Genomic DNA, 22930 nt, shown 5'->3' with positions numbered 1-22930 from the left:
CAACATGCATGTCAAATGACAAAAGCCTTGAGATTCACTGTTAAGGGCACAGTCCATGTTGTCACTTTAAATTTCCTTCTACTGTTCTGCCATCTTATATCTCTAGCTGCCACCCACATTTGTTATTGTCCCAATGCTGCAGATCTTTATAAAATCTGAGTTTTTAATGAAGGGGGAAATTCCTACCACACACTGAGGTAGGCTGAGTTTTGGATAGGAACATACCCGCATAAGGTAGCAAGCAGCATTTCTGAAGGAAAAAGCAGGGAGGGAAAACATGCACTGTCCCACTCCAAATAATCTGATCTTCCAAAAACAACTGCTCCCTTGACGCATGCCCTGAACTGGGTCAGCACAGAAACCTCAAACTGAATTTTGTCAGGGCCCTACTTAAGAAAATAGGCACAATAAGGACAGGTAGGTAAATTAACCATTTCCTGTGCTGGAATCTGAGAATGGTGCCCTTAAAAGCTCTGTGCAATGATTTTAAGGTCAATGGGAGAAGGATGCGGAAAAAGGAAGTTGGCAGAAGCAAGTGCATTTTCTTTCTTTTTTGCATAAACCTGAAGTCCAGAAAGGAGTTTTCAACTAGTTAAAAATTAACCGGCCATCACTATGTGGAGAATCTACTCAGAAATTCTCTCTCTCACACACACAGCAGGGCTTTCTAGCTCTAGAAATTATATTCATGTTCAGTATTCACCATACCGAGATTTTTCCATGGCTTGGCAGATCTGGGACATCATCTTCCTAACCCCAGAGCAGGGAGGCATTTCTGTGCAGATGTTTTAAGCCTCCTGCTCAGCCGTTTTTGTTTCCTGCAAACAATGCAGCAGCATGAAGAGGCTCCCTTCCTGGATGGTGCTGTGGAGCTGGCAAGCTCAGACGACGCATTTGCGATTTATCCTCACAGACATTTTAAAATCTGTTTTTCCTGCTTTCAGATACCCAAATTCTGGCTAGAAAGACTGTTCATTCCACAATGCTACCCAATCTCCAGTAAAAATATACCTCGTAAAAGGACCTATGCAGTTTCCTAATAGGGAGCAAAGCTGTAGGCACCATGAGGTACTGTAGTACCCTGCGGCTCCCGCGCCTTCCATGCGTTCGCCTCAGGCAACCTCATGGACAGTGGCTCTCATTTCTTTGGAGAGGGTGAACTTAATAGAAGATTTGCTATTTGTCAAGCAGCCATTAAAGAGGCAAACAGAGAAGTGAATGGACTCGCTTTTAGGGTGCATGCCACAAGTGGTTTAACTTACAGGCAAAAGCAGAGGTAGTACTCAAAAGGGACCTGAGACGAAGGCAAATAGCATAACACAGCAGATCACCTGGCTCTGCTTTCCTGCATTATGAAAGACAAAGCACTCATAACCCAGCAAAAAGTGCTGAGGAATCCCGTGAACAGCCACAGTACTCACTTGGCTACAGAGAGGGCTGGCGGGTTGAAGAAGAGGAAGTCCTTCTCAACTCTCTTGCCCCCTAACTTGAAAATGCTTAAACTTTGAAAGCCAAATACTGCAGTCTTAACTCAGACCTCCATGGGAAATCAATGGGAGTTTAGTCAGAGCAAGGACTGTAGCATTTGATCCTCTGTGTCCAAAATATTTATCAAGAGAAAACAGGTTATCCTAAGTCCTCTCCCACATGAAGGCATCCAATTGAGTTATTTTCGGAGACTGACTTCTGAGATAAACTGGATTTTTGAGAGTTTGTAAGTGAAATAAAAAGTTACAAGAACAGCAAGAATTCATGTCTTCCAAATTCTGGGAGCCAGGACCCTGTCACAAAGGTGGTTTCTCTCTAGTTTGGAAGACACATACGAAGGCCCAGATCTTCTTGGGTAAAGCACACAAAAGAAGGAGCGCTGTATTGTACTTCTGAGCTCCAAAGCCGGATGAGACATTGCTGAGAAAAAAAATGAAAGGGGGGAAAGACTGGAGACTGCAGGAGCATTCAAAGACATCTGGACCTTCCTAATTCCGGGAACCATGACTTCGCTGTCTCAATATATGCATTCCAATGCTGGTGCTACTTAACTTTCTTTACTTTCGGGCAGTTACGTCTGCTGGGTTCAACTACAGGACTCGATCCCTGCAAGGTGCTAAACACCCTCAACTGCTGTTCAAGTTAATGGGGAGTTGAGAGCACTCAGCACCTAGCAGCGCCAGGGCCAAAAGCAAAATGAAAATAGGAAATACCGGTACTACCCAGGGTTCTGTGAAATGGCAGAGGTTTAAGTTACTTAAAAGAGGGTTTTAACAGCATGGTTCAATTCAGTGATTGTCTCACAAACACTTGCCCTCCCATCTGCAATCATTAGACCACTTCCCCTCCCATTCACAGCTGCACAAACCCCTGTGGCAACTATGGAAATTTACATGGAAAAATATTAACAGGAAAGCATTTAACGGAGCTTTAGCTTCATCTGATACCAGTCAGATGCTGAAAGCAAAGAGGAGGAGCCTGCACTACATGACCAGTGAGATCTTAACAAACCACCAACAAATAATCTGTGGACCACAGTCCAGGAACTACCCACTTTACAGAAATGCACAGTTGACTTTTGCTCTGCATCTCAAAAATGCATACATTGGAGCTGGAGGCTTACTGCTTGCTAGTCTGAATGTCCCACTTCTTCACCAGTACAATAAAAAAAGTTTTATTACTTGCTCCCCCGACCGTTCTGCATAACCACTCACATGACACACATTTCTCTCTTTACGACTTAAAAATTTATTGCATTTTTAACAAAATACACACAAAGAAAAGACGAGAAAAGACACCTAATGCATTAGTATAAATTAAACTGAAGTAAATTACATGGACACGCAGTATGTAGACATGGCTGTACAACGTGCACTTACTGCTTATGAATTTTAATTAAGGAAGTGATTTATAGGGCTCCAGATATTAAGAAAAGGGCTCATCCTCCTATTATGTGGGGAGGCAAATACTCTTTCAGATTTGTATGTCATAAGGATGGAATGAATCCAGCATTCTACATGCAGTTGAGATGAGTCCTCCTGATGCTGAGGGATCATTTTAAATCTTGGCGCTTATTAAGATGATGTCTGTATGTTTTCTGGTGTTCTTGTTAATCTGTTCTTTTATGCTTACTGATTTGTGAGCTAATAAAGGCAAATTCCATGTCAATTCTCCCTTTGACACTCTTTGAGAAGAATTTTAATACTTTCTCCAAGAATATATTTTTTTAAAGGGCATGTGAAAAACACACGGAGCTGCCTGACACAACAAACAGTCCTCTGATAGGCCAGATCTGTATATCTTCCCATGTGCCTTCACTGCTTTTTGAGCAGGAAGAATGAAACGTGGACATGGGGTGCTGATCCACCATGAGTGCTATAAGCACGCCTCCAAATATTTTTCCAGTCTCAACAGAAGGGGCTGTTCGGGTATATAATTTCCCACTTTTAGGAAAGGTCTGGCAAAATTGACACATTTCATCTGGTGCTTGTATGGGTGTGCAATGGAGTGAGAGAAGGCATAAGCATCATAAATACACAGCTAGTTACACTGTTTACTCCAAACTGAAAGCTTGGAATAGGATCAGATTGGACTGCAGGGCCGCCCGTCTTCATCTTTTCATTTGAAAAGTGCAACTTCTGTCCCTTGTGGGCCAATCTGACCTTACACAGTTGGATTAAGTTACCCACCACTGAAATGCAGCTCTCTCTGGTGTGGAAGGCAGAACAAACTATTTAGCTCTCCCCAGCGCTCACAAGCAGTTAGGACAGTGAGTGAAATGGTTTGGCCTTATATATATTAATTTGTTATCACTAATTCATAAGAAGATACATCTGCAAGAGTTTTTTCTTAGCCCTTCGCACTGCAGTCAAAAGCCTTTTCCACATCTAATGTGCTGCTGGAGTGGGCTACTCATTTGTAAGTTCATTAATAATTGCACAAAATGAGAGTGCTGAAATAGTTTTAAATTAAATTGACCTGATTTGGAAAGACTCATTGCAGGAGAATTTTTTTAAGTGAGTAGATAAAAATTTTGTCATTACTTTGGAGAGGACAAGAAAATACTGGAATCCAAAAATTCCTAATTTCAAGCCCAGCTCTTCTACATAAAGACATCTTTTAAAAAGAAGACACTTATTGGTCTTTGGAAAGCTCTGGACCAAAAGGGCTATGTAAGTACAAAGTATCACTAATATTAATATAAAGAATTCATGTTAATTATCCTGGCTCTCTGAATGTCTCATGATGTTACCCACACTGACCCAAAAGAGAGGCCAGGAGCCGCAGCCATGTATTTCTCCAATTCACAAGGTAAATCAAGTGGGGTTGCTTTACTATTACACACAAATCTACGATACTCCACTGTCTCCCATTTTACGATCGATGAGTAAGATGTTGTGGTTGAATGCAAGATCTGACAACCAGAATTTTCTCTGCTGAAAATCAATGCTCTCACTTCACATGACTAACATTCTAAAAGATCTAATATATTATCAAAACCTTCATGTTCACAAGTGGTTTTTTTAAACTAGTTTTAAAGAGTCAGACAGCAGAACTCTCTCTCCCATGCTACTCTTTCAACAGCAGTAGCACGAGATTTTCCACTATTTAAAAAGGAAGCATTGTTGATGAATCTCTGAAGGTGGCTTTTTTCCTCACTCCAAAGTGACAGCCAAAATGCATTAGGGGGTCAATGATCTCCAAATGAAAACTTCTGCTGCTCTTGATTTGCTGGGAGACGCATTATAAATACAGCGTGAAACCCTGACATCAAAATCAGGGAATGGAAGCTGAAATTTACCCATGCTATTACGTAAATAATCACTGGAAGGAGTTGTTATACTAGAAAATATACGCTGCATGGCATCATCCCTGATCTTCATTTCTATCTGGTATAATTAACAATAAATCATACTGTGGGCTACAGCACTCTGTTATTACATAAATAAAACACTAGCAAAGGAGCTTGTCAAGTCTGATTTATATGAAGTGCTGCTCTGAAGTTTATTGGATTTCCATAATAAGAAATCATACGGCATATCAATTTTTTCCATTAATCTTCCAAACTACATATCATAATTTCTAAACAAAAACCAACTTAGTACAGCATCAGCTGCTCACAACTAGCTTGTTGGGCAAACCCAAACCCTGCTCTAAGTGGACAGACACTGGAGGAGGAGGGAAGATGGCATCACGTCAAGAAAACAAAATTCTTTGCAGCTCAGGCAACAGCACCAGCCAGATGAAAACTTAGGGCTCAGTCATGCACCCACTGATGTCTCAATGACTTTGATGGCTGGTTAAGCTCTTACAGCCTTTGTCAGAACATCACACACTTACGTTAAGTGGAATCTGCTGTAACTCAAATCAACCTTCTAGACAGGTCTTGGCTACTTAGACAGTCTAGTTTTAACTGGATTAAATGCATTTTCAGATAGTGGGAAACTGCCACTCATAAAAAAGATATTTTAATATAGAGAAACAAAACTGAAATATGAATTATATGTAGGTATCTTCAGGAACTTCTAAAACACGATGCATGTAACATTTATACAGAATGCGCTCCAAAAATATATCTTGAGTACCTGGATTCAAGAGTGAACAACCAGTGAACATGACAGAAATCCAGCAGCCTATGTCAAGCCCACTATATAATCCTTTTGGAAGTGCTACCCAGCCCATGTGCAGGCCAAGTTACTTAGCTGGAACTATGGATGGTTCCAGCTCTGCATGGTTGAGAAGGTGGTAGAGAGGAGGATAGTTCCAGGCAGAGAGGAACAGAGGACTTCTACCAAAATGCCTACAGAAAGCAGCAGATCTTATGTAATCACTGAAAAAAAAGGTGAATGTAAGAACTTCACTGGGCAACTGTGACCACTGAACAATAAGATATCATAAGAGGGCAGCTCTGTAGTGCTCAACTTGAAAAGACTAGACATAAAAATTATGAGGAATGGTTAGCAGCTGTCAGAACAGTAAAGTAAATAAGACTTAAGGTGTAAAGATCTAGCTTGTGGATATGCAAGACGCTATATAAAAGGCACAGATGGTTTACACACCTCAAACCAATCAAAAATATAAAGTGCAAAAACAGAGGAATAAAACTAGCTTAATTAAGGGGTAAATTAGAAGTTTATTAGGTTTATTAAAAGACTTACAAAGTGGAAATTCAATACGATCAACATAAACTGACTGGAAAAAACAGCCGATGCTAGATAAGATGCATATTAAAAATACAAAGGGGGAAAAAGAAGAACAGATCAACCAAATATATCAAGACAAACTCATAAGCCTGTGATGCAAGAAATTGGCAAGCACAACCACAGGCCCTCCAGACCACCAAGGAATTAACGGGGTAATTAAAGAGGATAGAGAAGTTAAATGAAGTTTCTGCATTCATCTTTTACTATCGATGACAAGGAGGAAAATTCCAATTCCAAGAGCTCTTTGGTGATTACTGGTGTTAACAGAGATTTGAGTCTTCTAAATAGGAAGTCATGGAGCAACTTAAAATGCTCCAGAGCAGTAAGCCAACAGAACCAGATGGCATCCGTCCCAAGGGAAAGGACGGAATCAAAATGTAAAATAGCTGAAAAACAGTTGAGGATGTGCAATATAGCCTTAAAATGGCAACTGTTCTTGAATATACGAAAATCATTAACACGTTGTCTATCTTTTAAAGAAAGGAGCCGTGGGAGAGCCTACGAATGGAAGCCCAGCGAGTTTTATCTCAATTCTAAAATGGACTTGCAGGTTAATTAAGTGTAATACTTGAATAAGTACACATGATAGGGTCAAACAAGCATGACTTCTTAAAGAGAGACAAGGTGGGCGAGGTGATATGTTTTACTGGACCAACTTCTGTTGGTGAGCGAGACAAGCTTTCAAGCCACACACAGCTCTTCTTAAAGGGAAGTAGTCAGGTAGTTTGGATTCAAGTTTGGGGTTTATTTTATGTTGTGTATTTTTTTATTTGGAAAGACTTTTACAAAACATAATAGAAATAAAAAAGTTTTTAGTTTGGTGTTGCTGCAGGGGAATGTTTTAAATCCAGTCACTGAAGCATTGTGGTATATTGCATGAAAACCAGACAAAGAAAATGACTACTGTTTTACTGTCCCAAACTGAATGAAATGCAAAAAAGCCAAGAACTAAAATATAATATTTAAATGCTGGTTAGTAAGCTAAATGTAACATAGGTAAGGACATTTGTATATGAAAAATTCATGTTTTTAACTTGAAAGTGACCCTAAAAAAGAAAAATTTCTCCCTCAAACCAACCTTTTGAAAGTCCACATAAATTCCACACACATTTAGAACATTTGGAAAATTTTGGTAAGGTTCCATTACAAGACAATATATTAAGCAAAATAGTTCTGTAACAGCTACAAGCAAGGAAATGCCTGCTGTGGGATAAAAATTCGCTGATTACATTTAATAGACATGCTTGGTTTGACAGATATGAGTAGGATCAGTAGCTTCATCAATTTAATAAAATCACCAGAAACACCACATCCTGGATGGTGTAAAGAAGCTTACCCTATACTTTGCCTAGCACAATGGGGTCCTGATCTATGGCTAGGCAGCTAGGCACTACACTAATATAAATACAACTACGACTAACACTGTTAAAGAGAGTTTTGATTATTATATTACTGCATAATGTTCTCTAAACAAAAAAATAAACTCACTGTTCTAATGGTTATTGCTCTATTTCTGATACCTACATGCCAATGATTTGTAAACTTGTTAACTGCCTAAATAAATAAATAAATAAATAGGAAGAAAATTACTCAAGCAATTAGAGACAGCCATAGAGAATGTCTGCCTCTCAAAGGGTACGAAAGTTAACAGCACAGTACCCCAGGTTAGCATTGATATTATTTACTATTAAACGATCTGCAGAAGTAGAATAGACGTTGGTGAATTTTGCTGGTATCAATAAATAGTTTCTTTTTGGTTAGTGGGAGCAGATTAACTTGCACAGTGGACAAAAGTAGTCTCAACTTCTCATGTATGCTCTGGCGCTCTGACCCCACATGATTCTTTTGAGGACAGTGACAAGAGTCATTGTGGATCGCTAAATGAAGATGCTGGTCCAGTCTGCAGCAAAGCAGTTTAAAAATAGAATGCACAAGTGAATTAAAAAAATGGACGAAAGAAAATCGAACAACATATCCTCGTCAGGACGACTGTCTGGTTTAGTAATCCTCCCCTTAAAGTGTAGTTCCACTCTGAAGAATAGCTCTGTAAAAACTGCATTGGGAAAATCCAGTTTATAGTCTCTCAACAATTCCATAGAATGTACTCAGCCAACACAGTTTCTAGCTGGCAGCTCTGCAACTTTAACCTGGGCTCTAAGGGTATCTCTACACGACAATTAAAAATCAGTGGCTGGCCCCATGACAGCTGACTTGGGCTTGCGGGACTCGGGCTAAGGCCATTTAATTTCAGTGTAGATGTTTTAGCTCAGGCTGGAGACCGGGCTCTGCTCCTAGAGCCCTAATGTCTACACTGCCATTAAACAGCCCTTTAGGCCAAGCCCTGCAGGCCAGAGTCAGTGGTGCGGGCCAGCTGCAGCTGTCTAATTGCAATGTAGACATACTTTAAGAGTCAAGCTGTTTTGCTTTGTTTTTTTTCATCTCGCATGTGCTCACCAGTACTAAAGGTTCTGTAGGTCAAACTAGGATCTCACCTACACATGTACAAGCCCCATTACCTTTGGTGAGCTTTCCTAGGTGTGAGTGATTGGAATTTAGCAAATAATCTTGTAGATTATGCACAAAATGAAACAATACAACAGCTCATGCCCAACCGGATTTGCTTGGCAGGTTGAACAGATATTAAAAAAAGAATAAAAACTTCATCTGTCACTAAAGTCAGCGGATACAACTCTGAATACATATAGGGAACAGACCCAATACGTAAAGTGGTGCCATTTTAACCATGGTGACTTTTCAGAGTAGAAAAATTGCAAGTTAAGGAGGAAATAGTGGAGATAGAAAATATCCAATAAAAGGTCAACTAAATTAATCAGTTGTGTGGTGAGACTTCAAAAACTAGGATTATTTAGCCTTGAAAGAAGAACTAGATGAGATTTTACTGAGTTATTGAAAAATATGGCATTACACAAGACAGTTTTTTCAGCCTGTTCCTTAAAATATGAACAGGACACTCCATGAATTTACATGTAAATTTATTCGTAATAAAATGAAATAATTATTGTTACATAGAGTCAGCTGGTGCTGTTCAGAACCAAAAACATTGAATCAACTACTGTAACTGGATTTTAAGAAGAACTATATATTTTTGAGGGCCACTAACAGCATTTGTAGCCATGGAAGACAAGTTAATGAGAGAGAGAGAATCAAATCACATGCTTCCAAGCGATCACCGTGGAGTGGTGAGAAGGAGATCTTTCCCCACATATAAAGAACTGGACAATATGCAATTGAGTGCTTTATCAGTTTATCTTCCTTTATGAAAGACCAGGTATTTATAACAGATCAGAGCTAAATGGATGATTGAAAAGACCAATGGTCAGGTCAGGCATCCCCTATGTTTTATGGAAACTTCGGAAAATAACAATTAAATCTGGAATGACCCATATGAACGGATAATAATACAGAACAGTAATTTCTCTCTCTAAAATACTCACTTGGAACCCTGCAGATGACCGAGGAGATAACTAGGAGGTGTTGAGTGGCATGAAGCTAGTAAGTCCCAGGCTACTGATGAGATCATGCTATGACTCCAGACATGCTCGAGTTCAGGGTTAATAAATCTGTTATCCATGTGCTGCATACATTAGATGGCCCTTTAAAATGCAGTAAAGCCAAGGAACTCTTTTACGGAGTCAACACTTCTGGATACTTACTGTGTTGAGTGCATTGAGCGTAGTGTCATCACGAGAGGCTGCAACGCAGCCATCTTCTGTGGATCCTCCATCACACATCCCTGCAAAAGCTGCCATGCTCCTTTATAGTTGAAAAATAAAATGAAACAATTCATCCTCTAATTGTACACATTTTGCAATATATAAATGCTACTTACACTATAAATCACCATTTTTAGGGCTCTGTTTTGCCCACCTGCCTGACTTCAGTATTGGGCTATTTTTAGTCCTGGATAATTTTCAAGGTATTATTCAAAGACTCACTCCAAGACGATATTAGCATAATTTAATTCTTCATTACTGGAGCACCCAGAGGCCCAATCAGCATTGTGCTAGGAATATCACCTCTTATGAGGATGCAGTCCTGCCCCAGACAGCTTACCTGTCATCATAATTTTAGTTTAATTAAGTCAGCAAGCTGTCTTGGAACTAACTGTAGGGTGCCAAGTCATTCATTTATTACAAATTAAAAATGATTATTTATCCACACGTCCTGAGTTAATGCCTGACCCACAATTTTGGGAGCCTGATCTTTATGTATAAAGATCTGAATTGTTTGATCCAACTCCCTAGGCATAGTTCATAGTGTTAGGGTGAACCTTCGCTGTACAACCTAGTGTTGCCAAAAGAATATTTACTACAGGAAGGAATTCTATACTGTAAAGGTTATTTTATTCACAGCTTTTACTTCCCTAATTGACCTGTACACTTTAGATATTACATCATTATTTATCTGATGAAGTGAGCTGTAGCTCACGAAAGCTTATGCTCAAATAAACTGATTAGTCTCTAAGGTGCCACTAGTACTCCTTTTCTTTTTGCGAATACAGACTAACACGGCTGTTACTCTGAAACCTAACACTATTTATGTTATACATATAATTACTTTGTTTTCAGTTCAAAAGAGACAGCCCAGAGTGACATTCCTTTGTGACCCAAAATAGCTTTGGAGCTAGCGTAACACCATCTTGTCTTGACATTGGCTCCCAACCTAAAAAAATCAACTTCTTAACATTCTAATGTGATATCGCCTCTACACTGGACGATGGGCAACCTTAGCTCAATGTTCTTATGCCATGTCCCACATTTCAGCTTGAGTGCTCTGAGGAAGCTGGGTTATCTTGGCTTCATGTACCTTGCTGCCCTGAGGTACATGAGCAGGTCACAGTCATTGACCCCTGGCATCCACACAAGTTCTTCATGTTGTGTCACAGTGTCACCATCCAGAGAAGGAAACGGCTGCAAATCTGGAAGCTTGGCCTACAAAAATTGAAACAGAGTTAAAACAAACAGTGTTGATAACCATCATGCAGTGGCCTGAACATTGGAGTTCTCTGTGAGGGAAGTGTTATCATGCCCATTGCACCGATGGAGAAACTAAGGCAATGACAGGCTAAGTGACTTGCCCAAGGTTTCACAGGGAATTTGTGGCAGTATTGGTAATTAAACCCAGATCTACTGGCCTCCTAGTCCTGTGCCTTCATTAAAGATCATGCTTCCTCCCTTTTTCAAAAAACAGCAACATCAGCTGGCACACATCACTAGGTAGCACCATCTCCTATTGCACTCACAGGGAAGCCTTTAGGGTGCACATTCCAGGCGCAAGCATCTCACTGCAAGCACCATGGCCTGGAGTTATTTTAAATCATTTTTAAACTCATACTGTGAGCATCGTCCTCCATCGTACAAAAATGAAAGCACCTTCACAAACATAGGATAGTTTAACCTCTGCTGAAGGGGAAAACAAGCTGTTTCCACTTGTTAAAAGGAAACCATTCTAACCACTGTTTGGAAGGATAAACTGCATGCACATAATACATAAATATGAAAGGAGGCAAACATATGACTACCTAGGGAGGTATCTACTTCATTTTAACTCCTCAGTAAAAACCAACATGTTTGAGATTTACAAATAAGGCCTTAGTAAATCATTAAAACCCCAAAATGACCCAAGGAAATTTGCAGAAAGCAAGATAGCTCAGGGAAATGACCTCTGCCATCAAATGTACCAAGAGACCCAATTAGCATGTTTAGTCATCTGTAGAAATAGGACAAGATAGTGGAGATCATTTTTGGAAACAGCTTTTAAGCCTTATAATTACCTCTTACAGTTACAATTCTAAACATTTTTGAAAGGCAATATTTATATACAACCAGTAATTAGAAGTCATCGGTTCAGAGGTCTTTCATTTTCTGCTTTTCAAACTATTTTTTTTACTTCTTCACTAGGAAAATGGATTTATCACTGAAATTTTCTGCTGCTGAAGGATAAGCAGACATTACAGCCCCCATGGCCAGTGGAGATGTGTATTAGACATATACACACTGTGCACCTGCTTCCAGCAGCCAAGGTGCTTAAACAAACTAGCATCCTTTCATACCCGAGGACCAACAAGCTTCATTTCTGTGTTTCCAAAAAAGAATCTCTTTAATGGGTCATGTCACAGAGCTGTTAGCAAACCAGACAACACAACAGAAACAGTCAGCATAGTGAGTATACAGTAAACATTCGTTGATGGTTTTCCTTCATCTATCACCATAATGTAGTATTTGAATTACCACTGTGCCTAGGAGCCCTACTCACAGACCAGAATCCCACATCTAGCTCTGTGAATTTTAAAACAGGGCACTATTGCAACCAGAACATACTTTATCTTTACTACTTTTATTACAGTAGCCCCAAGAGGCCCAAGTCATGGTCCAGGACCCCACTGTGCTAGGTGCTGTACATACACAGACTATTCCTGCCAGCAAAAGCTTACAATCTAAATAAAAAGAAGGCACTGTTGTCTATTGGCTAGATCAGTGGCTCAGAGTCAGGATTCCTAGATTCTAATCCCGGATTTGTCTTTGCCAGAGAAGAAAGGTGTGTTCTTCATGTTAACTAACTTGAGGTAAAAATCCTACTGAAGACAAAGCAGCTTACTGTTTTTGCATGTGTTAGCAGGTCAACTTAAAGACTAAGGGGGAGCCTTGTCTTTTATTTGACCTACTGAGTTGTGTGAAACCTACAAACTGCCTCTTCACTAGGACCTCAAGTTAGCTAAGTCGAGTTGAGAAAATACCTTTTTACCCCTCCTAGTGAAAACACACCCCAATTCATTTGCTGACCTTGGACAAGCAACTTTAGTGGATGCTTCTGAAAATATTCCCTTATTTTAGGTGCCCAACTGGAGTTTTACATTCACAAGTGTTGAGCATCTCTAACACCCCCTGAAGTTACTGGCAGAGGTAAGTGCTCTGCACCGCTCCGCATGAGCCTTAAGAGTCTCAAAAATCGGGCAACCAAAAATGAAGGTACCCCAAATTACTCTTCTTTGTACCCAAGTTTTTCCATCTATAAAATATAGCTAGTAAATAAGCCTCACAAGGCAGATGAAGAATGTCTGTAAAGTACACTGATCGCTTCAGATGAAAGTAGCTTTGGAAGTACCAAGTACAGTAATGCCAGTATTGTTAATTTAAAAAGTAACATGTGCTTTAGTCACTTTTTTGGGGCTGTTTTTTAAAGCAAGTATACTCCAGGATGCTACACAGAATGTACATTCTTCAACTTTCACAAGAAATAACGGTCGAGTTGTTTAGTCGGATCTATTTAGCTTAACAAAAAGAAGGTTAAGGGGAGACTTAATTACAGTCTATAAGTACCGACATGGGGAACAAATACTGATAATGGGATTTTCAATCTAGGAGACAAAGGTGCACAATCCAATGGATGAAAGTTGAAGCTAGACAAATTCAGACTGGAAACGAGAGTTAAAATTTTAAGCGTAATTAACCATTGGAACAACTTATAAAAGGTTGTGGTGGATTCTCCATCACTATCAATTTCTAAATCAAAATGGGATGTTCTTCTAAAAGATGTGTGAGAGGAATTAGTTTGCACAAGTTCTATGGAGGTCAGACTAGATGATCACAGTGGTCCCTTCTAGTATTGAAATCTATGAAAAAGGAGTCTGGATGGATAACACAGCCGGAATATCTCACAAGGGCCCGATCTTACAAGAGGATGAGTGGTCTCAACTCCCATTGGAAGGATTTGCCCTAACATGTCAAAGTTAGTTCTAGCTCTGTCCATGCTCCTGTACAAGGAGATTATCTACAACAGTCAGGAAAGATTTTCCCAAATAAGTTGGAACAAACTAAGAGCTTTTACCCTTCCCTAAAGCCACGTCCAGCAGCGGGTTGTTTGTCTGAGTCAATCAGTCATAATGCTATGAAGTTGCAATCCCTACTTCCTCACTCTGTATTATGACAACCAGAAATGACTAAGGCACCACAGTGGTTTTACAAGCTTCCCGGTTCCTCTCATCTTTCACAGCCAACAGACCATACAATGCACTCAAAAAATGGACTCAGGGCTTCTGTATCAAAGATCTAAACCTCCCCTGTTTTTACAGGGTCAGAAGGTCACACATCAACTGTATCATAAAGTTCCTACAAAAGGCAAACAAGATACCACAACTGTAAGTCCCTGTGCGAAGAGGGCATGACCAGCAAGAAGATCTTGATAATCCTCCTGAGCTCTGGTGCCCCAAAGTTGAACTGTGCTCTATATCATTTCTGAATTTAATACATTTTAAACAACCTTTTGGCATTGGGAGGAGGGTTTTTTGTCCTAGACAGATAAGCTTCCACTCCTACAAGCTTGAAGGAGTTAAAAACAATAAACTTACTGTAGCACCAAAGCGAAAATCATTGCTTCAGAAAGAGGATTTTATCCTGTACCAACAACAGGCAGTACAAAGCAGAAGTGAAGGAAAATGGTTTAGTAAGAATGCAACCAAAAGCATGCTATTCATCCACTTGTCTTAATACCTTGTTGAGGTCATTACTTGCCTCCAAGAAGGAAACCATCCCATTACAATCATGACAGATTTAGAGCTGGTCTGTAACAACTTTTGAATACTGTATGTTGACCTGGTTACTGAAGTTCCCTGTACAAATATATTGGTGTAGTTTAACAGGGGACTATTGGGAAAAAAACAAGCAGAAAGGAGAAAGAATAGTTCAAGACAGGACACTTCTCAGTCAAAACATGAGTTAAGAGTAAATGCCAAGACAGGAAGGGGCCCAGAGAACACAGGAGATCAAAAGACCACTGGCAGGTTTGAAAAGGAACATTCTCTCAAATTCAGTCAGACCTGCAAGGTAAAAACAGAGGATACACAGTGTACTGTAGCCCAAGGCTCAAACTGAGAGAGAGAATTGTGGAACTCTGACCCAGGATAGCTAAAAGGGGGTGCTTTGAGAGAGACCAGGAAGAGAAGAGAATACAGCTAGCCCTGTAATCATCTCAACCCCATTAACAGACATTCTTGAAAATATAATACAGTCTATTATCAATTACCAAACAGCACAAAAGCTTTACTCCCTTCACCACACTCCTTGCTGCCTTGAAACTTTGCAGAAGTTTGAACAAAGTTCTCTGGCCCTCCAATTTTGTTCTCTTGCATTTGGCAGATTTTGATGACTTCCCCTGTTTCTAAGGGACACTAAACCAAACTATGGCTCCATATTGTTTACCGTCAGTAAATAACTAAAAAACAAGGTAAATGTCTTAAATAAAGCAAACAGCAAGCTACCATCTTAACAATTTGATGTGAAGTAAGATTAGAAGACTCTGAAAACACATGAAAAACAACTTTCAGTTACTGTTAAGTTCAATTTTTTTTTTTAAATGTTGGGGCAAATTAATAGTTAAATTCAGATGAAAATTTATTAATTTTAATGAGAATTTATTTTAATGAGAATTTTTTTTCTGATTTCCCATACTTTCCAATAGCAGACCTGATTCCTTCAGTCCTACAGTAGTATATAAAAAATATCTTTTGCTGGAAAGTGTCATTAAAATTGCAGCCTGCGCTGAAGAACAGTCCTGTTTACTATGCTGATACTGAGAGTAACAGATCATTCTAACGAAATGCTCACATGCAAGTATCTAATTATGTATATTATATTTTAGATGTTTACAGAGACATACACACACAATTTTGAGTCCATATTCCTTGAGTTAATTAAACTGCTATAACACGTTGTTAGAATTTTCAAACAATAAAAAAAAACAAATCCTTTACCTGATGACTGGGTCCAACTCTGATCTCGCCCTGGGTGCTGTTCAGCCTCCTACCATAGAAGACAAAGAACATCTGTGAGTAGAGGTTGTAACTAACAAAACTTTGTACTATTGCGCACACAGTCAGAGAAGGCCAAAAGGGACCAATGTGATCCTTTACAGACCAGCTCTATAACACAGGACTTGCCTGAATTTGTTTGAACTAGAGCCTCTCTTTTAGAAAAGCATACAACCTCGATTTAAAAATTGCTAATGACAGAGAATCCAGCACAACCCTTGGTAAGTTCTCTCAATGGTTCCTTACCCTCACTGTTAAAAACCTGCATCTTTTCCTACTCTGAGTTTGTCTGGCTTCAAATTCTAACCACTAGATCTTGTTATACCTTTGTCTGTTAGATTGAATAAGCCCATTAATACATGAGAAACAAAAATGTGATCATGTACATACTGTACCAATACAAAAACCTTTTGATATTATGTTTGCAATGCATGCTGAAAAGCAGCAATAATAAGGCACCATTAAAGCGGAAACAGTGGATACGCTCAACATAGCAGGGAACTTTGTGAGTGGCAGAGGTCAATGAAGACAGATCTGGAATTTCTCGCCAAGTGGCTGCAGCTTTATTAATTCCATAAACACAGTAACTTCTCGGGGCCACCTGTCCTGGCAACACTGAAAAGGGGAAAGGTCAACAGATTCTCTGTCACCTGCCTCCCCATTTTTGATGTTCAAATCACAAGCATCAAAGCCACAAGGCTTACCAACTGCTTACAATCAAGGCTTTGTCAGAGCCTGCATTTCCCCCAAGGCCTTATCATGGCCTGCAACTCAGAATAGCCTACTTCCCTGAAACCCTCCTTGCCTCCTAGAATGGGTCAGGCTTGCCACAAATCCAACCCCTTTTTCTGAGAAAGGTGTACTGATACCGAAGTCTTAGGGAAAGAGGAAACTTCCCCACAGCCACCTGACCTCTATGGGTTTGCAACACCAACCTGCAAATCAATACCTACCTAAGTGGAAATGGCAGGGGGGGAGGAGGGGAAGGGAAAGAGTTGATCTTTGGGTCAGGAACTGTTTTCTCCTGTTCTGTGTTTGTACAATGTCAAGCACCATGCAGTCCTGGTCCAGAACTAAGGCTTTTAAGTGCTATGATATTATCAAAGATAATTTCCAATGGAGGGCACAGAAGGAAGGGGCCCTCTTGTGGCTTGCTCGATAGTATCAACTTCCCTATGCCCAAGCCAGCCAACTCAAAAAACCTGTTGCAGGGACAAGGGGCTATCCAGTGAGATCCATCCTCACTGCCCCATTGGCTGATTGCTGCAACAAGGAAACCCAGGAGGTATGTTAGAGGCTAACAAATTTATTTGGGCATAAGCTTTCTTGGGCTAGAACCCACTTCATCGGATGCATGGAGTGAAAATACAGGAGCAGGTATAAATACATGAAAGGATGGGGGGTTGCTTTACCAAGCGTGAGGTCAGTCTAACAAGTTAGATCAATTAACATCAGGATACCAAGGGAGGAAAAATAACTTTTGAAGTAGTAAGAGAGTGACCCATTACACACAGTTGACAAGAAGGTGTGAGTAACAGTACGGAGAAAATTAGTATTGGGGAAATTAAGTTTTGGTTTTTGTAATGACCCAACTACTCCCAGTCTCTATTCAGGCCTAATCTGATGGTATCCAGGTTGCAAATTAATTCCAGTTCCGCAGCTTCACGTTGGAGTCTGTTTTTGAAGATTTTTTTGTTGAAGAATTGCCACTTTAAGTCTGCTATTGAGTGACCAGAGAGGTTGAAGTGTTCTCCTGCTGGTTTTTGAATGTTATGATTCCTGATGTCAGATTTGTGTCCATTTATTCTTTTGTGTAAAGACTGTCCGGTTTGGCCAACGTACATGGCAGAGGAGCATTGCTGGCACATGATGGCATATATCACATTGGTAGATGTCCATCCTTTCATGTATTTATACCTGTCCCTGTATTTTCACTCCATGTACCCGATGAAGTGGGTTCTAGCCCACGAAAGCTTAGCCCAAATAAATTTGTTAGTCTCTAAGGTGCCACAAGGACTCCTCGTTGTTTTTGCTGATACAGACTAATACAGCTACCCCTCTGAAACAAGGAGGTATGGACTGCCCTCTAGGTCCCAGCTCACAATCCTATACTGGGTTAACATCAGCATGCCTTAAGAAAGTTGTTGAGACTATTTTCATCCCCTAAAAATAGTATCTGAAATGAAAACTTCATGCTATGTTTTCTTGAAGTGTTTAAAGCACTAGAATAAACTGAGCACAAGAAGTTATTATCCTGTTCATACAGTGTTCCCAGAATAGTAAAAGGTGTTGCAAAAAAGAGCAGGAAGAAGAGGAGGGACTGTTTTTGCAGACTGCAGATCCAAATATAAATAAGTCCTAGGTGGAATGTAATTATCCATCACAAGAGATAACCTTGCTTTTGCAAAAACTGACATGGAATTAGGACGTCCTCCTTATTCTTTGTCCAGAAGACACCTCCCACATAATATACAAAGGGGACCACCTACTGACCCATCAATTATGAGTTACCATGGTCTTCCATCCAAATATTGCCTAGGTATGGCCCTGGTAAGCTTTAGAAATTACTATTATTGATTTGCTAAAATCAGATGAGATAACACCTCACATTGGAAAGGCTGCAAAACAGAAAGTCAGTTTCACCAGTAGTATCTGGCCTCAGAAAATAAAATGAGTTTTGACTGGGTTTAACCAAAAAAGGCACTTTCCTACAAAATCATGTATGAAGGGACTCTCACATAATTCAACCATGCTGCAACGGTATTTGTAAGCAAGTAAAAACTACAAGTTTCCAGAGGAGTGCCTTTACTCAGTCTATCAGGAAAGATTTTTACTCCAAAGGGATATGTTCCAATTACACAGTTGCTGGTTGCAGCCGAAGTGTCACCATATGCTGAAAGAAGAAAAATCCACTCTCTTTAATACTATTATGGAAATATTTGGAGTAGCTCAAGAATGAAGAAAGTTTTATATTCTCTAAGGCAACAATACAGCCAGCACAGCAATCTGACAGCATGGAAATTATTTCTTAAACTTCTGGAGGAAAAAAAAACCAATGTGCATGTCAATCTGCATCTTTATCGTCCTCTCTCAACCTCTTTTGTTTGCTGGTTATATTTCAATATATTTTAGCAGACAGACACTACCAAAACTGAAATTATAGTTTATTGGCTAAGTCCATCTTTTAGGAGCCACACTTTTGCAGAACAGTTTAACACATATGGCATGATTTTCAGAGGAGCTGAGCACCCTGACTGCCACTGACTTTATCTGGAATCTCAGGCGCTTGGTCTTTCTGACGAATCAGACTCACTAACTGCTCTTTGCTTACTTCTGTGCTTGTGAGCCCATAATGCAGCTACAGCTAGAGATACTGCATTGCCCTTCAGGACCCTATCAAAATGTATTAAGGAGTGCAACAAACTCCAAAGAGGTTTAAATATCTTAAGGAGTGACAGTTCTGCAAGATCTCTATTTTAAAAACTATATATATATTTTATATATATATATATTAATATTCACACACACACACCCCATAATTCAAAATATTACATACTGACACATTATATAAAAGAGACAATTACCGCAGTCAGTCCATAGACTCATTTAAATGCACTAATACAAACTTTTGATCACAAAATCTCAGTAACAGCAAGACACTAAAATTATGCTAAGCCATGAGCAAATTCTGGAAAAAATTTTTAAGAGAACTGTGTGCGCATATAAATATAAAGAATTTTATCTGATTCATATGGGAAAAATAAACACATAAACCTTGACTTAAGCCATGTGTCTAGTCACTGTAAAGTATGGCAAAAGTGCATGAGGTTAGTCACTGACCCAAATGTTCTCCAGTGGCCGTTGTAGGCGCAATAGGGTGAATTAAGGATGAAGAAATTAGTTAAGTTTTCTCTACATTCTAAAAACAAAAATCAAGACAGTAAATGCTAACATGTATTAATACAAGAATATCCAACTGAAACTAACAAGAGCACCGTTACAAGTTACAAAGCCCATTAAGAATCATGGACATTTTTTTAGTATCCATTTGCACTTCTACAGCACTTTCCATCTCATGGTCTCAAAGTATTTTACAAACAATACATTAAACCTCAATCTGTGAGGTAGGCAATTTTTATGCACCCCCATTTTACAAATGACAAAATTGAGGCACAGGAAGACAAAGGCCACACAGGGAGTTCGTCACAGCCAGGAACAGAAACCACTCATCATAAATCCCAGTCCTGTGTTTTAACCACTAGCCCGATACTTCTTTCCTGCTACAAAAATAAGCACCAAAAAGTTAAACGCCAAAATGCTTCCCTGAACTACAAGTCCACATAAAAGATTAAGTACCAATCAAAATGTATTCCTCTTATCTAAGAATATCTGTATGTACACAAAGATATAGCTTTAATACAGTATACATTTATTTTATAACTCAGTCATTTCTTTGCTTCAGCATAAACTAAAAATCCACCATTTAAAATGAGGTTGATAAAATACTACCACCAAATTCAAATGAATTCAATTTTTATTTAAAAAAAATATTTCCTCCTATGATGAATGAGAATTTGTAGTTTATGGTAAATTATTCACTTCCTTTATTATCACAGCTCTGTGCAGTGAGAAAAACAAGATGCTAAATTCACCTTTTCATTCCTGAGCATCTTTCTGCTCTAGGGCTCAGTACCCAGAAAGAGATCTAGCAAGAGGGACTCAATGGGGTATTAAAAGAGCTCTGTAGAGAAACGCAGCTGCAGACCTGGAAATGCTGTTTGCCTCAGCACATCAGCAGAAAGTTTTTAGTGTCTCAGCTCATTCTGTAAGGGGCACACTAACAGCTAGAAAGAACACCACTCTGCATATCACTACTGCATATATCAGAACAGAAGAAATGTTCCATGTGCTAGATACTAAAAGGCTGGAGAACTCCCTGAGCTGTTTGCTGGGCATCCATTTTTCCTTTTGGAAAAATAAAACATCTTTTCTACATCTGAAAAATGCAGCGTGTTCTGAGCCAGGTCTCAAGTTGAGAACTGGAGTGAAATCTAAAGAAAAAAGAAATACATATCCACCACAGCTGCCAAAAGAGGGAAACGGGCAGCTGCTTCAGTGGTTAATGTATTAGCTGCTCACGGCTAAAGACCTGGGTTTAAGTGCACAAGTGAGATCATCTGACTCCTCAAAAGAGCTTTTACCATATTGCAAAACTATCCTGCAGGTCATGAGGATGAGCAAGATCTGAACAGACTCAGAATTGGAACTAAGTGATTCAAGGGATCAAATTCGGGTGTGCTATTGTTGCCGATGCACACGATGCTCGAATGCAGCAAAATCTATTGTAAAATCCGCCAATTCACAAACACTGAATTAAGTATAAACAGATCCAAAAAAACTCCTCCGATTCATCTCTTCCGTATTTTTCATTTTAAAACAAGTTACAGGAACCCGCAATATTTTCATATTGTTAAAAACAAAACAACAGAGTTAAACATAGCTGTAAATGTAGATAGTAACCTACTGGTAATTTCAACACAAGACAAAGGCCCCTGAGAGAAATCAATACTATTTTAACCTTATGTTAATTCTAACCACACCAAACTATTGCTTTCATTTGCTTTACATTGACTTTAAATACTAAAACGTTTCATGCAAAAGTCTCAATATTTAGTCTTAATGCTCCAGCATCCTAGAAATAGTCAATGTACACTAAATCCAAACCTTGGCTCCCATTTTCCTAACAGCATTTGTATGCTGTTAGATAGGGAAACCCAAAATGCCCTCCAATCACCAATACTCGCACTTTTCTCCACATAATGTTCTCTTTCCCTTATTGTCATTCCTCTTGCAATTTCCTCAGTATACACCATAGAACCCAAAGGTAAGTAAAGAGATGGAAGAGGAAAGAGAACTCTTTTTTTGGAGGGGCAGGAGTGGGATGGCGTCAAGGGAAGAGATTAACTGCTCTGAAATTATTATTTTTTTTGTGTGGGGGGAGCTCTTTCTGACTGGTCTTCACGTCCTACGGCTCACAACACCCCTGCCCCTCAAGGAGAATTGTAATTCCTATCAGATACTTTTTAAGCCAATTTCCACCACCCCAAGAAAGGAATGAAAATGGGAAGAAAACTCTTGCTACAGAAACTAAAATGTACTGTACACTTGGAAGCCAAATTGTATCAGTCGAGCACAATTACAATAATAACAGGAAGGCGCTCTGTTTATTCCACAGAAAGGGAAAAAAAGGACCCAATACAGTATATGAAATCTGACACAAAAGAAACTGATGTAACAAAGCAGTATCCATAGCAACAACAACTTAATATTTCAGTCCTCTTCAGCTGCAGTGGATTAAATATAATGACAAGATGTTCCCTTTGAAAAGTAACCTGTTGCCATGGAAACATTGTATTCTATGAAGTAAACAGGGGCTGGACAGAAAGGAGATGGAAGCCTGCAACTGAATATCAAAAAGGCAGAAGTATCAGTAGCAGAGCAGGGCAAAGCACTAGCAGTCTCTAATCCAGGAGAGGCTTGTTCGGAACAGCTAGGAGATGTTCACTTGAATAAAGCATTGTCCTTTCAATCCTAATGCAATCGGGGATTGGAGGGTTCAAGGCCAACGAGTGCCCTTGAAAGAAGCAGTTAAGGGGTGAGGATGAGAAAGAAAAAGAGGCGGTAGGACAGGATGGAGCAAAGCTTTAATGCACTAGGTTTAAAAATAAGTATTTTTTGTTTGTAGGTCAGGCTTTTTTGTGATCTAGGTTCATATCTAACTTTGCTCACAACAGAAATTAGTTTAGCCCATTTGGTTTAGTCACTTGTCTATTTATCTGCAGCAACAAACCAGCATCCCATTAGTAGAGTTTGCCAAGACTGATGGTTTCTGCTCAAGGAAACGACATCATTG

The 22930-nt window shown here is 39.4% G+C and overlaps 1 protein-coding gene across 15 annotated transcripts in view; it reads right to left on the bottom strand.

Moving 5' to 3' along the window:
• RERE (arginine-glutamic acid dipeptide repeats) overlaps positions 1 to 22930 on the bottom strand; it is a 402629-nt gene that overhangs the window by 124346 nt on the left and 255353 nt on the right. For all 15 annotated transcript variants that reach the window (XM_073316831.2, XM_073316829.2, XM_073316839.2 and 12 more), the window contains 3 exons: positions 15961 to 16009; positions 11019 to 11143; positions 9866 to 9965 (listed from right to left, as the gene is read on the bottom strand). In XM_073316831.2, the coding sequence (XP_073172932.1) occupies positions 9866 to 9965; positions 11019 to 11143; positions 15961 to 16009 (274 nt within the window). The remainder of the gene's footprint in view (positions 1 to 9865; positions 9966 to 11018; positions 11144 to 15960; positions 16010 to 22930) is intronic.

Source organism: Lepidochelys kempii, chromosome 18, assembly GCF_965140285.1.
Source record: "Lepidochelys kempii isolate rLepKem1 chromosome 18, rLepKem1.hap1, whole genome shotgun sequence".
NCBI classification, from domain to species: domain Eukaryota; kingdom Metazoa; phylum Chordata; order Testudines; family Cheloniidae; genus Lepidochelys; species Lepidochelys kempii.
The sequence above is the reverse complement of the archived record's forward strand: the minus strand, read 5'-3'. Positions and strand labels throughout refer to the sequence as shown.